At 36.2% G+C, this 13,379-nt stretch overlaps 1 protein-coding gene across 1 annotated transcript in view; it reads left to right on the top strand.

The window, feature by feature from the left end:
* The window catches only part of LOC110018024, a 55,847-nt gene that overhangs the window by 18,646 nt on the left and 23,822 nt on the right, over positions 1 to 13,379 (top strand). Inside the window, 7 exon segments of the mRNA XM_020715240.1 lie at positions 1,803 to 2,274; positions 2,414 to 2,927; positions 3,043 to 3,416; positions 6,153 to 6,534; positions 6,614 to 7,247; positions 7,334 to 7,415; positions 8,871 to 8,918. Coding sequence (XP_020570899.1) covers positions 1,803 to 2,274; positions 2,414 to 2,927; positions 3,043 to 3,416; positions 6,153 to 6,534; positions 6,614 to 7,247; positions 7,334 to 7,415; positions 8,871 to 8,918 — 2,506 coding nt within the window.

Below are 13,379 nucleotides of genomic sequence, written 5' to 3'. Positions count from 1 at the left end.
CCCTCGAGAATAAATATAGCTGAGCCTAGTCCCATACGAGTGCTTGCGGTCCTCCCTCATCCGAATTTTCTTTTTGCTTTATCGAAGTTTTGGGACGAGACACTCGTGCTACTCTTCTTTTCTTTCGGGATTTCCCCAGGAGTTTTGAGGATTTTTCTTTCACTTGAGTCTCTTTCGTTGATTTTCTCGGGTTTTCCGCTTTTCCTTGGATTTCCTGGATGACGTTTTCTTCCAGATTTTGTTTTTGAGATGCATCTAGGTTTGCTATGCTTAAGGAATATCGGATCTCACGGGCGTACAAGTTTGCTTTATATTTTACAACACTTAATTTTCCTGTTTCTACCTGCTGTTGTTATTTTTGTATAGTATGTTATAATTTTCCTGTAAAGCATGTCATATTACTCATGTTTCCACTTGTTACTGTTCTCCCTGTATAGCATGTTACACTTGTCATGTTTCTACCTGCTACTGTCTTTCATGTATAGCATGTTGTATTGCTCCTGTTTTTGCCTACTACTGTTCCACTTGCATGCTACTGTTCGTTCCTACATCGCGCATTTTACATCTTATAACTTTAAACATGTTTACCTTTTTTTTACATAGGATGTTTAGAGGACTACAACCGTAGGACCGTTTGATTTGATACTATAACTGGACACCCTAGGAAACTTAAACTCATCACGTCGAGGAGCTTGGAGCTAGCGCAGTGGGCAGCACGGCCATCTTCAACAGCAGAACATGTCTTCCCCGCAAATATAAGCCCTAATTAAATAAAATTGGCGGGATAAAACACTTTAATAATTTCTTCTCAAAATTGGAGCCAAATCATAGGATAGACTGGGAAGTCACTGAGGTTCTCCTCAGGATCTGTGGCCTCCCCTAGTTTCTCTTCATTTGGATTCCTCAACAATGTTCCAGATTTGAGCCTTTCCCCTTTCACATCTTCTTCGTTCGATTTCGTTGAAAATTCCTATCCTTTTGACCTCTTTGAAGACATTATCCCCTGATTTTTATCGAGAGTTTTCTTAGGTGACTTCGGTCATTTAAGATGTAATTAACTATAGGGGCTTGCCCTTATAGGGAGCTTTTCCGAACCCAGCTTAAAATAAACCCTATTTAATTATTTGTATTAAATAGGGGAACTTGTCGGCAAATAAAACGGTTTTGCAGACCAAACGGATGTCATATTTTTCTTAGTTTATTTGATCGAGCCTCACCCTCAAGTCTTGTATTTATCCCTCGGGGTAGATATAAGATTTGAGGTATAGTGCTCTTCATTTAAACTATGAAAAATATGAGGTCAGTTTGATTTCATATTTTTCTAAAATTATAATTAAAACGTCCTTCCGAAGCGGGCGACGGGATTTCGATTCCGGCGACCGCCAGCTTCTTACGGGCAACCCCCCAAACTTTCTTTTAAACCCTTTCTTTTAAGTGCCGACAGACCATTAAGGACTTTTGATCTTTTATGTGGGGTCGGACCCCCAATAGGTGTGTTGGTGGACTAGTTCCACCTGGGCGTTGTGTGTTGTGAAGTCGGTCCCGCACTTGGTCCCAAACTTTGCTTCCCTTTTTTGTGTCTTTCGAGTTTGATTTGCTATTTCGCAAGTTGAATCGAATTGTGTCTTGCTGCGCTTGCTTTTTAATTTTATTTATATTAATCAAGCGTTCATACTTTTTTTCACTAAAATCTTAAAATCTTCACCGATTAAATAAAATTTACCTGGTTTACAGATCTACCTCCGTCAATTTGTAGTGCTCGCGCTATGATTATCAGACATTGGCCAAATAACTAACCCTAGGGTTTTCTCTTTTGAAGTTTTTGCGATGGCGTTTCCGGCGCTCACCTTTTCCTACAACTTACCAACGAGCCGTAACTCCCGTATAGTTACCCCCATCTTTAAGTTTGGGGCAGGATTTGAGGATCTCGAGGTCATCCTCGGGAAAGCCCCGTTCGTGGTCGTGAAAGTCTCCACCCCAGAAGTTCAAGAACCGTTTGCTGAGTTTAACCTGAATTGCCTACAGGATTTCCCTTCTTACAAGAAGGAAAAGACTATTACCACCACGATGTCTACTAAGCCTGACTTTCCCGCTCTTGCTAAGGGAAAAGAGGTTATGATCTTCGATAGTCCAAGTGAGGAGTTCACCGTCCCGCCGTCAGTGTTCGAAATTGGGTCGAGTTCGGAAGTTGCGCCGTTAACACGGTCACAAAAGAGAAACCGTAGCCGAAAAGTTCGCAAAACTGCTGAGGTTCAGATTTCTGAAGATATGACTGTTGATGAAATTCCTCATTAGGAGGAATCAGGATTGTTGGATACCTCTCCGCTTTTGCGAGGGAGTAGGTTCCACCCCCACCCCTTAGTGTAGGTTCCACCCCTTAGTAAATACCGATGGACATGAAAGTATCCGGAAGATTGTTGCTGCTTTACCGTTAGCTCATGGACATGGTGGAAAGAGGAAGAAGTCTACTCCTCTCACTAGAGTCAGTACAGTGTTTCGGAGACTAGCTGCCAAAGAGGGTTGTTCAGTCAGTGAATTGCTTAAGTGGATGGGATGTGCAGTCTCCCCTCGCGTGAAGAAAGAAATACTAAAGGACGTCAGATCTTTTGAAGGATTACCTTCTCGCATTCTCGTCAAGTGCTTTTTCGGGAACAAAATTGACACTATCACCACCACTGGGTTCGCAGGCTGTCGATCGATTAAGTCACGACCGGGTCCGAGAGTTTTACTGATTACCAACCATAAAGATGTTCCTAAGACCTCAAAGGAAAGGATAAGCAGGTTGCCTAGTACTGTATCCGGTCTTCATCATGGGGAGCATGCCTCTCTTCGACATGCCAATGTTTCTGTTGAGACACCCCGTCTCAAAACATCACCATCAAGAAAAGAGGTGTGGATACCCAGGGTTGTTGCACCAATACGATCTAGTGAGCCTATGAGTCAAAATTATAGCATAAAACAGAGATCTGAAGTACCCGACATGATAACAACAACAACAGTTGAAGAAGGTGCATAGATAGAAGATGTTCAAATGTTCAACAGAAGCCTCCGCTCCGGACCTCAAAGTGATACGAGGGGCAATAATTGAAAAAAAGGTCGAAAGACTTGGGGCCGAGATTTCGGAACTAGCTCGAGAACGTGGAATTCCCGTTGTTGATGAAGATAAAAACTCTGAAGAATACCTTGAGGAAGACTGTATGAATATTAATGTCATCGAAACCAGAGCAGTTACATCTCCGCGTGACGCTCAACCTCCCACTAAAGAGAATGTCTTAGATGAGCTGCGTAGGGCTCTCTTCCTGAGAGATGAAGAAATCAGCCAAATGAAAAATAGAATGGAAGAAATGGCCGCTGTCATGACTCCTATGACTGCAGCTCAGGGACAATCTCAAACACAACAGTTAGCTTCTCCAGAAGTCAATCAACTAGAAATTATATAGATCGTAGATGAGAGGAGGGAAGTCGCCTCAGCTAACAGACATGATTTACAAAAGAGGGACTCTACTCAAAGCGTCATATCAGAAAATGATTTTAAGCAAATGGTCGAACAGGTTCGGGAGGCCTTGGCCCAATCTAAGGGTGGTGCATTGGTTTTAAAGGGTAGACCCTACCCGGAGGAATTCGATGCCGTATCCTACCCTAAGAGTTTTGTGACACTGAACTTTAATATTCAACGGGATTGGAAACCCCAGTCAACACACCCCTACCTATATATATATATAGTGTTTTCTTAACATGATATGCTTTAACCATTAAAGATCAATTTTTATTCTGATAATTTGGTTTAATCATATCTTACTTTTCATTTCCTTCAATCAACGAGGTCTCGAGTTTGTCTGGTTAATGCTAACTGTTGTGCATTTTAATCCATGTTGAACTCTGCTGTATTTTTTTGGTCATTAGACTTATATTATTCTTATATATTTTCATCGTAATCCTTGGTGACCGTTCAAGGGATTGCCTGGACAACTCTTGCTCATGTCTTTTCACCGTTGGTTTTAAGCTCTCCTGCAATGGAATGCCTTTACAATTAGATCTTCCTGGCACTGATGCTTGCCATTGTTTAAAATTTTGGAAAGCTAATTACTAACAAACTAAAATTTAGATACATCCTTTGTGTATATTATGTTTAAACATATATTTTGAAAGAGCTGAGAGGCCTTGATAAGTAATACTGGTGTCAAACATTTAGTCTATTTGATCGTGTGTTGAAGTTGGTTCGTTTTTGGGCCGTGGCACTCTTTCATGAGAATGAACATCATCACTGATTAAAAGTGAATATCGAACTTCTAGATGAGCTATTTTCTTTCTAAATGACTGGTTCTTATGTGAGGAGAATTGAGATTGGAGTTATTTTTCAGCTTTGTTAACCAGGAACATATGGTCTAATGTTATGACTTCTGAACTTCTTTTTTTTTTTTTTGATATCTTGTACACTTTATGCTTTCTTTTTCCCTTTTTTACATGCAATTTGTAGTGCATATCTATTGGCTATCTTTTTTACTTTAAAGAACTTTGGTACTTGATGTGGCTTACCACATGTCCGTAACCAAGGGGTAATCATTGTCTGATTTTCATTTAATGAGAAGGCATTAATGACAAATTTTGTTTCTTGTTTTATGCTTTCTGTATTTTTTTCTCTTTTGAAAATGCATTTGTTCCATGCCTCTATTCTTACTATTTCTATCTTGTCTGAGCTTATAGTTTAATCAAGTCTACTTTCATTGGGCTTGTCTGCTCTTTCATATATTACCACTTTGTATTCTATTAAATATGAAATATGGATTATTGAATAGTATAAGAACGAGAAATGAGGTGGTGAAGAATTTTTCAATCGTAGTTGGTTTACATGAAGTATTTATTTTAATATTCATTAAGGAGACTCATAAATGGGCATTAATTGCAAGGTATTTTTGTGTATGCTTTTTGTAGATGGCATAATTTCACTAGTGAACCCTTGGTGAAGCAAGTGAAAAGGTTGGTTTATGTAGAAAATGTTTAGAAGATAATGACATGATTACTAGAACAAGGATATAGAGTATCTTATATTTGCCGCGTATCCCGACCTGTTGGTTGGCATCCACGTTATTAGACCCTTCAAGTTGAGGGTTTGAATTTCCTTTGGCACAGTTGGCTTTAAGGAGGCGGTACTCGAATTGTTAGGCACATTAGGTGTGGCTGGAGACTCGTATAATAGCCTTCGGCCATATCTTTTTGAGGAAAAAATATGATAGAGTATCTTATATATAATTTTGTTGGGTGATAATATTTTTTTTCGACAAATATTAGCAAAAAATATAGTGATATATAGATGTGATATTTAAACATCTTATCTATTTAAAATAAGACGAGGTTAGAGATGATAATATAATATAATTTATAGATGCTTGACAATAAAGGGTGCATCAAGAATATAACATGATGGTTTAAAGGTAAATTTCATAAAAATTAAGTATGTCAATTATGCGGTTTGGATTTGAGTTTTTGATAATAAAGAAGTCCTTGATAGACAAGTTGACTGTAATAAAAATAAGATTTTTAAGATAAACTTACAGTTTAGAAACATTTAGCTGTCCACAAATATTTGGGATAAGGATAATATTGTTGTTGCTATTATTGATGTTGCTGACTATGAGAATGAGACACGTATATTATAAAAATTGCGTAAGTAGTATTTTTTGAAGATTTAGGGTGCGTTTGGGGCAGCTTGTGCTTATCCTGAAACGCGGCTCGTAGTTTTTGACATGCGACCAGTTTTTAGTGTAAAAACTCAACCGTGTTTTCGGATAAGCTGCCGAAACATGTTTTCCTAACAATGAGGCGGCGTTTTGGAAACGCCGCCCGCACTTATAAGCTGCCCCACACGGGCCCTTAGTAGAATATGATAAGGCTGTTTGAGCATTCTCAACAAAAGATAGAAGATACACCAATTTTACAACTAGAGAAAAATCAATGTCAAAGGATTAAGGACAAAATGGGGTGGACCTAAAGTAACTTAGATGGTTCTATGCAAGAAGATGTTTTTGGAAAATGAGCTTAATACCTCATGCACCACTTTTCAGGGCAAATAGAGGAGGTTTCTAAAGCTGACCACAAATAGTGGTGATAAGGCCATGTTGATAATATACATGCTTTTCTGCATTGTTTAACAGATTGACCAATTCTATTTAACAATAATTTCTTTTCTTTTGAAATCTGATCCTGCATGCAGAGATATAGGGACTGCTTCATATCACAAAGAGTGCCAGTCTACTTCGGGAAGCTCAAAGGTTGCAGGGTATTTTTCTTCTCTTGCTGATCCTCCAACTCCGGGGGATACTATTGCTCGAGCCTCGCATTCCAGTTATTTAACTGCTAAGCCAGGGAGCGTAATACATGAACTGGCATCCCCAAAGCTCAAGGTTGGTAAATCCGACACCACAGTATTGAAGGGCCATGAACTGCAGTCCAATTTGAGTGTCAAAGAGCTGGATGTGGTATCTAGGAAAGCTGAAGATTTTGGTAGTATTGTGTCCATGGATTTTTTATCATCAGGTTAGAATAATTTGCTATGAATGACCATTTCACTTAATTTTTCTACAGTAACTTAACATATTTTTCTTGTGAATTTTAGAAACTCCAACATCTTCACGCACTGCTGAGCCAGTTTGGCCATACAAAAAATCAGAGAGTGGACCACAACCATTAAGCCATGGAATTATGCCATATGTTCATGGTGGATCTATGATTCCCCCGCCAATACATTCTTCTTCTTCTATTCGCCCTTTCTATAGCTCAAATACTACCTGGGACAATCCTTCTCATAACCCTTCCTATATGCTTCCCCAGGATAGGCGACATCTTAGTTCTCAAACACCTCTTCCCTTTATACCCTCTTCAATAACTCCACTCTCTCAAATCCCCCCTGCTGGTTCTATTCAAAGATTTGACCAAGTAGTCAACACGCCATATTTGCCACCTTCAATGCCACCACCTCCACCACCACCTGATGCCCCACCTTCATTACCTTCTTCCCCACCACCACCGCCTCCTTCTCAGCCTCCTCTGATTCCTCCTCCTCCAACTTCCCCTCCACCAATTTCTCAACCAATTCACGAAACTACCAAATTACGATCTGGAAAATCAGCTTTACAACATCAGTGGCAAGGCACTCTTTCTAAAAGTGGGGTTCACTACTGCTCATTATATGCAACCAGGGAAGTTTCTCTTGCTTGCAAATATTTAAATGCTGCGCCTGAACCTGCAGAGTAAGAAATAGATATTGTATAAAGGAAAACAAATGTAATACAATTTTTATTGGCTGCTCAACTAATATTTCTATGTAATATTTCAGGTGGCCTTCAAGATTTGATGTAACAAAAAGAACAGACTATCACCATGTGAGGACTACGTTTGGCAATACTCCGCCTCATAGAGTAAGTTTCTGGATTTTCTGTTTTACTGATGCCTAGTGGTTGCCTTATTTTGTTTTTTTTTTCATTGAAACACTGAGAATGAGGTGGGCAGTGGAAAAAGGCGATTGTGGTCATGGGATTTGATCAAGGATGGAAGTTAAAATGATAAACTAAATTTTGATTTTGTACACGGCTCTAAATCATACCCATCTGTTTATACTTGTATAAATAGTATTTAAATCATATGGTGCCTTGCAAATTATTTATTGTTAATAATCTATCTATAGGTACTCCTCAGGTTGGTTTCATAGAATAACAGAGTGCCTTGTTTGATGAAGATGGGCAATTTCGAATAATAATGCCGTTTTTCATGAGATATTCGGAAGGATACTTCTGTTCTTTAGCAGCATTGATTATCTTTGACATGCAGGCGTAATACTGCATTGATGTCAATTTTTTATCTTTAGAGGTGTTTTGTCACATTAAGTCACATTCCCTGCATTTTAGGAATTGATTAGACTTTTGGTGTTCCAACTGCTTGAAGTTGTTTATTTGAATATAGAGATGTGGTAATATAACCTAAATTGTTTGCTATTATTTTATCAATGTGAAATGCGACAGTTTTGTTGCAAAGCATGGTGGTGGTTGTGACTGCGTAATGGGGCTGCAGGCTTCTAATTGCATCTTAAGTAATTCTTTGCACCTATTTGTTGCTTATGAAAACATAAATTATTAACTTGCATTAAGTTTTTTATTCATGCCTTTTGATGCTGGATGTTTTAGGGTTTACTAATACAAGCTTATGATGAGATTCACCAAAAAAAAAAAATGCAAATAAAAGCTCACAATCACAATTCAAAGTTTCTCTACATTTAATTTAAATAAAGATTAATCTCTTTTCAAGAAAAATGAGAAAGTATGCTTCGTTTGCTCCAAATGATAATAGAAATTTGTGAAAGCATAAAATTTGCAATGATTAAGAATAATTAATTAGGTCATAAAAATGAAATTAGTTTGCATCAAACTTGATAAGATCTTTAGCACACATTTTGTGGACTTAATATTTAGTTGATATAATTATCATTTTCTTTTTCCCTTGAGATATCCTTTTGTGTGGAAAATTTGATGGACATTTTTTGGTTGGCTGCTGTCAGCCCTGTATATTATCATCTTGGCTAAAAAGTTGCAGTTTTGTGTTTATGCGTCCATCTATGATAGAATTTCTACCATCCCACATTGTGTCGTGCGGCTCTGGCCAATAATCCCTAGTCCTGTATATTCCTCAGATAAAAAGTTCATTCGTCAATTAATATCTCGATATAATTTTATCTGATGTTGTAAATATTTGTGGATAAATCCTTGGTTTTTTATCTGATAATTTGTTAAGTGTTGTCATCATTCCTTTTGTGCTATTTTTATTGTTGATGTTTATCTGCATTATTTTCTGCTGAGTTATTTGTTTAATATATGCTGCAGAGAGAAGTCTGTCGATTGCTGCCATCTACTGCAAGTGATCAGAAAGGGGTAAGCATTCTAATGCCAGACTGTTTATTCAATCCATAAAGGTGCACTATGGTTTCTCTGTTTCTAACATAATCCGAAATTGGATAAATAATTGTTAATAGATTAGGAGAGTGAATACCATAGATACTGCCTTGTCTTTTCATTATCCCATCCAATCAATGCAATTAATTTGCATACCATGAATTTGAAATATTGTATTTCATTCAGTATTGGGTCATTTACAACATAACTTTGTGAGAAAGCTATCACTAGTTAGTTTGTCCACTTTGATGTCGCCTTTGGGGAAATCTTGCTATAATACCAAATGAAGGAGAGGAATGTGGGCTAAGAAAAATGCAAATGAAAAAAGTGATACAAACGCAATATGAAAATGCAAAATGGAAATATATGAAAATCGTTAGACTCGTTAGCAAGAAAAATATCACAGTAACAGAATCATGGAGATGCATTATAGTGATGAGGGATTCACTATGATGAGTCTATAGGATGTGGCAGGTGATTGGGATGAGGTTTTGGGGTTACAATGAGGTCTCGAGGTGCATAGAGGTGGGTGGGAAGGCAGGAGGATAGATTTTGAAATGTTTTGAAGAAGCTTACAAAGAAATCGACTTCCTTTACACGGCGTGACGTGATTGAGATGGATAATTCTGAAACATAAAAAGTTTCCAAATGAAGGAAAAATAGTAAACAAAATTGAAAAAAATATAAATATAAATATAAATAAACCCAACCTCACTAAAGCAAGAGGATATACTAGAGTTACCAAGCCAACTTCAAGGAAATTGCCACCAAGCTAATTCCAAAAGGATACAAATTTTCAAAATGATTTAAAGATTTCAATCAAGCCACTTCCGAAAGTATAAACATTTAAAAAAAAAAAAATCAATTCATAATAATCTAATATTACATGTTGTGTTTATGCATATAATCAACGTTTGAATACATTGGATATTAAAAAAACCAAAAGACATAACAATAGAGAGGATTGGCCCAAAGGGATATATCTTCTGGTAGGATTCTTCAAGTGTTAGCATTCAATTGGAACCTTTAAAAGACACGTTACAACTCTTCATGCACACATCAAGACATCAAAATGGAACCTTGCGAAAGAGAGTTGGCCTTGACTGGTCATGTTGATGTGTCAATGATTTTGACAATGACTTTGCTTGCTTGTACTAGAATTTGCTAGTTTGCATGATCACCTTTTGTGTGGTTAATGATATATTGTTACATCATTTTAATCATCATATTAATTTAATAAAATAAAAATGAAACTAATAACTATTTTATAATTTTAAAAATGATATTTATAATAGATTAGATATTAAAGAGGGTAAAAATATATGTATAAACTAGTCAAATAAAGAGAAAAGAAATGTAATGATTTAACACAAGTAAAGTGTATTAAAAATGGAAATCAAAAGGTGTTTTTCTTAGAAAAAGATATTCAACATAGGCGAGTGTTATCTTGATAAATTTTTTAATGCCGAGTAGGTCTAGTATGAAAGCTATACATTTACCGAGAGGTTTGGTGGAGAAGTACAGAGAGAATAAGGAGGATCTACATAAGGAGGATCTACATTTGATTTTTATTGATTTAGAACTTGATTTAGAACAAACTTACGATAAGGTTCCAAGGGATATCTTTTGGAGAGTTCTAGAGAAGAAAGGTGTTGATATAACTTATAGTCAAGTCATTAGAGATATATATACTAGAGCTGTTGCTTTTGTTCTAACAGAAGGAGGATTGACCAATTATTTTCCTATTTCAGTCGGATTACATCAGAGATTGGCTTTAAGCACATATCTTTTTGCTTTAGTTATGGATGCTCTTACTGGACATTTACAGGAGGATGTACCTTTGTATGTGTTTTTCGCCGATGATACTCTTCTTGTGGATAAGACTAGAGAAAAAGCTAAGGAAAAATTGAATTATGGAGGTCTAATTGGAGTCTAAAGGCCTTCACTTGAGTTGAACTAAAACTGAATACATGGAATGTAATGTTAGTAGTAGTAGCTCTAGTAACAATTGTAACTATGGGTGATTAAATTATTAAAAAGTGTGAACGCTTTAGATATCTTGGGTCTATTGTTTAAAGTGATGGTGATATAGATGGGAAAGTTATGAGTAGAATTTAAGTTGGTTGGTTGAATTGGAGGAATGCTTCGGGCCAATTGTGTGATAGAAAAGTTCTGTTTAGATTGAAAGGAAAATTTTATAAGATGGTGGTGAGCCTTGCAATGCTCTATGACTCAAAATGTTGGACTTTAAAAGAGAAGCATAAAACTAAGTTAAGCGTTGCCGAGATGACAATGCTTAGGTGGATGAGTGCCTTTACACTTAGAAACAATGCGAAATGAATATATTCGTGGGGTTGGTGTAGCTCCTGTGGCGGGCAAAATTAGAGAGAGTCGTCTTAGGTGGTTTGGTCACATTAAACGTCGACCATGTGATGAGAGTAGATGTTTTAGATTTGACTTAAGTTAGGAAAGGCAGAGGTAGATCTAGAAAGATTTGGGCATATTATATTAAAATGATGTTAATTTATAGAATTAAATGAAAGTATGACACTCAACAGGATGTAATGGAGAAAAAGGATTCATGTAGTCGACCCCACTTGATGGGATAAAGGCTTGTTGTTATTGTTGTATGAACTATGTTACATCAATTCTCTAGATCCTAAAAAACTCTTCTATGAAGAGTTAGAAACTCAGTAAATGCATCAAAGGAGCCAACTTTATTTCTACCAAAGTGATGGAGTCTCTTGAGCTAGAACTAATCCTATGAAAATTAATAATTGCAAAGGAGGATCTATCTCTTTTGCAATTGGGTGAACTTCCATAACTTAATTAATCTTTTAGGATGTAAAATATCAAATGCATTGAGAATTAGAAAGCTAAACATTTCAAGAGGTAAATTCATATAATTCTTCATATATTCAAGTAGACAATTTATTATGAATATAAATCATTAAAAACTTAACATCAATGAGGCTAAAAGTTTTGAACATGCACTTGAATATGAAACAAACTATGAATAAATGATAATGCGTGTACATGCAAAGAATGAGGCATGATTAGAAGTAGGTCAAATGACATATAAAAAAATCGTATGCTTGATGTTTGACATGCTTCACGAAGGATAGTTTGCACAAATATATCATAAAAAGAAGTCTCATTGAGATCAATAAATTCATCTTTAATGGACTAAATAACTTGGAAATGTATAGAAGATGCATCTAAACTGGCAGATTGCTTATGATGATTAATAATATGCACTATAGGGTGATCAATTTTCATCACATTAAATGATTCCAAATTATGATAAGAAATAGACTTTGAAGAAGATATGTACTTAATGAAAGCTGAGATGACAATAGTAATCTTATAATTAAGAGTACAATGATCCATCTTGAATCTCTTCTAACTTAGAAATAAACTTTGTTTTTTTTTTGTGCTGTTAGTTTTTTAGAAAGTTCTATTTTTAGTATTTTCTAACTTTAGTAACTCCTATTCTTAGAATTTTCTATTATTGGTAATTTGTGATTTCTGTCTTTGCTTAGTATGGAGATTTGGTGCCTAGTTTAGTGACTTTCTTAAGTTGGTGACCTTTGATGCCGCGGTGTTGTGAAGCACACATCAACTATGCAAGTATACATGTCGGTGAAGTAGTGTATGAATTTTTGAGTCAATGTATCAATACTATGAAGAACTTGTAAAAATGTGAATGTTTTAGTTTATTAGTCTTAGGTCTAGGTTGAAGTGTCGAAATTTTGTGAATTTTAAGGTTTTTTGTGAATTTTAAGGTTTTTTGTGAATTTTAAGGTATCTAAAATCCAAATTTTGCAGAAGTAAAATTCTAAGGAATGAGGTTAGAGTTTTTTATCAAGTGAGAGAAACTCCCTTGAATTAGACCTTAGAAACTTAAAGTTATCCAACTCATACAAATGCTGTTGAAAATCACGAATAGTTATACCTGGTCACTTCCAATGTCATAAGAAGTTTTGGAGTTTCATATTACAATTTAGCCTCCTTAATCATGCAAAAGCTCCTAGTGTTTCGCGCTTTCTTTTTGATTGCACTATTCTATCAACAATATTTATATTTTTCTAGAACAGTTTATCTTAACTTAATTGTTCCACTAGCCTTCTTTCATATTGCTATATCACCTCTTTTAATATTCCAATTGACCAATCGGAAGCAAATGAAGCTTGCAAAGTTAACATTTCAATATTCTTAAATAAATTTCTCTAAATCACATTTTGTGGATATCACTAGGTTTCCTAGATTCCCAATCCAATAAAGAAATAGGAATGCCTAACCGTAAGGAATGGGCGTCAGGTTTCTGGTTGCTCTATAATTTGGTAAAATTGGGTATGATTCAGGTGCCTAAGCGCTAGGGGCAAGCACATACTTTTCGTCCTTTCAGGTACATTGGTGAAATGGGGAGTTGGCTAGGGC

This window comes from Phalaenopsis equestris, unplaced genomic scaffold (assembly GCF_001263595.1).
Source record: "Phalaenopsis equestris unplaced genomic scaffold, ASM126359v1 Scaffold000002, whole genome shotgun sequence".
In the NCBI taxonomy this organism is placed as follows: Eukaryota; Viridiplantae; Streptophyta; class Magnoliopsida; order Asparagales; family Orchidaceae; genus Phalaenopsis; species Phalaenopsis equestris.
Note: the sequence above shows the minus strand (reverse complement) of the source record. Positions and strands in the feature narration are given on the sequence as shown.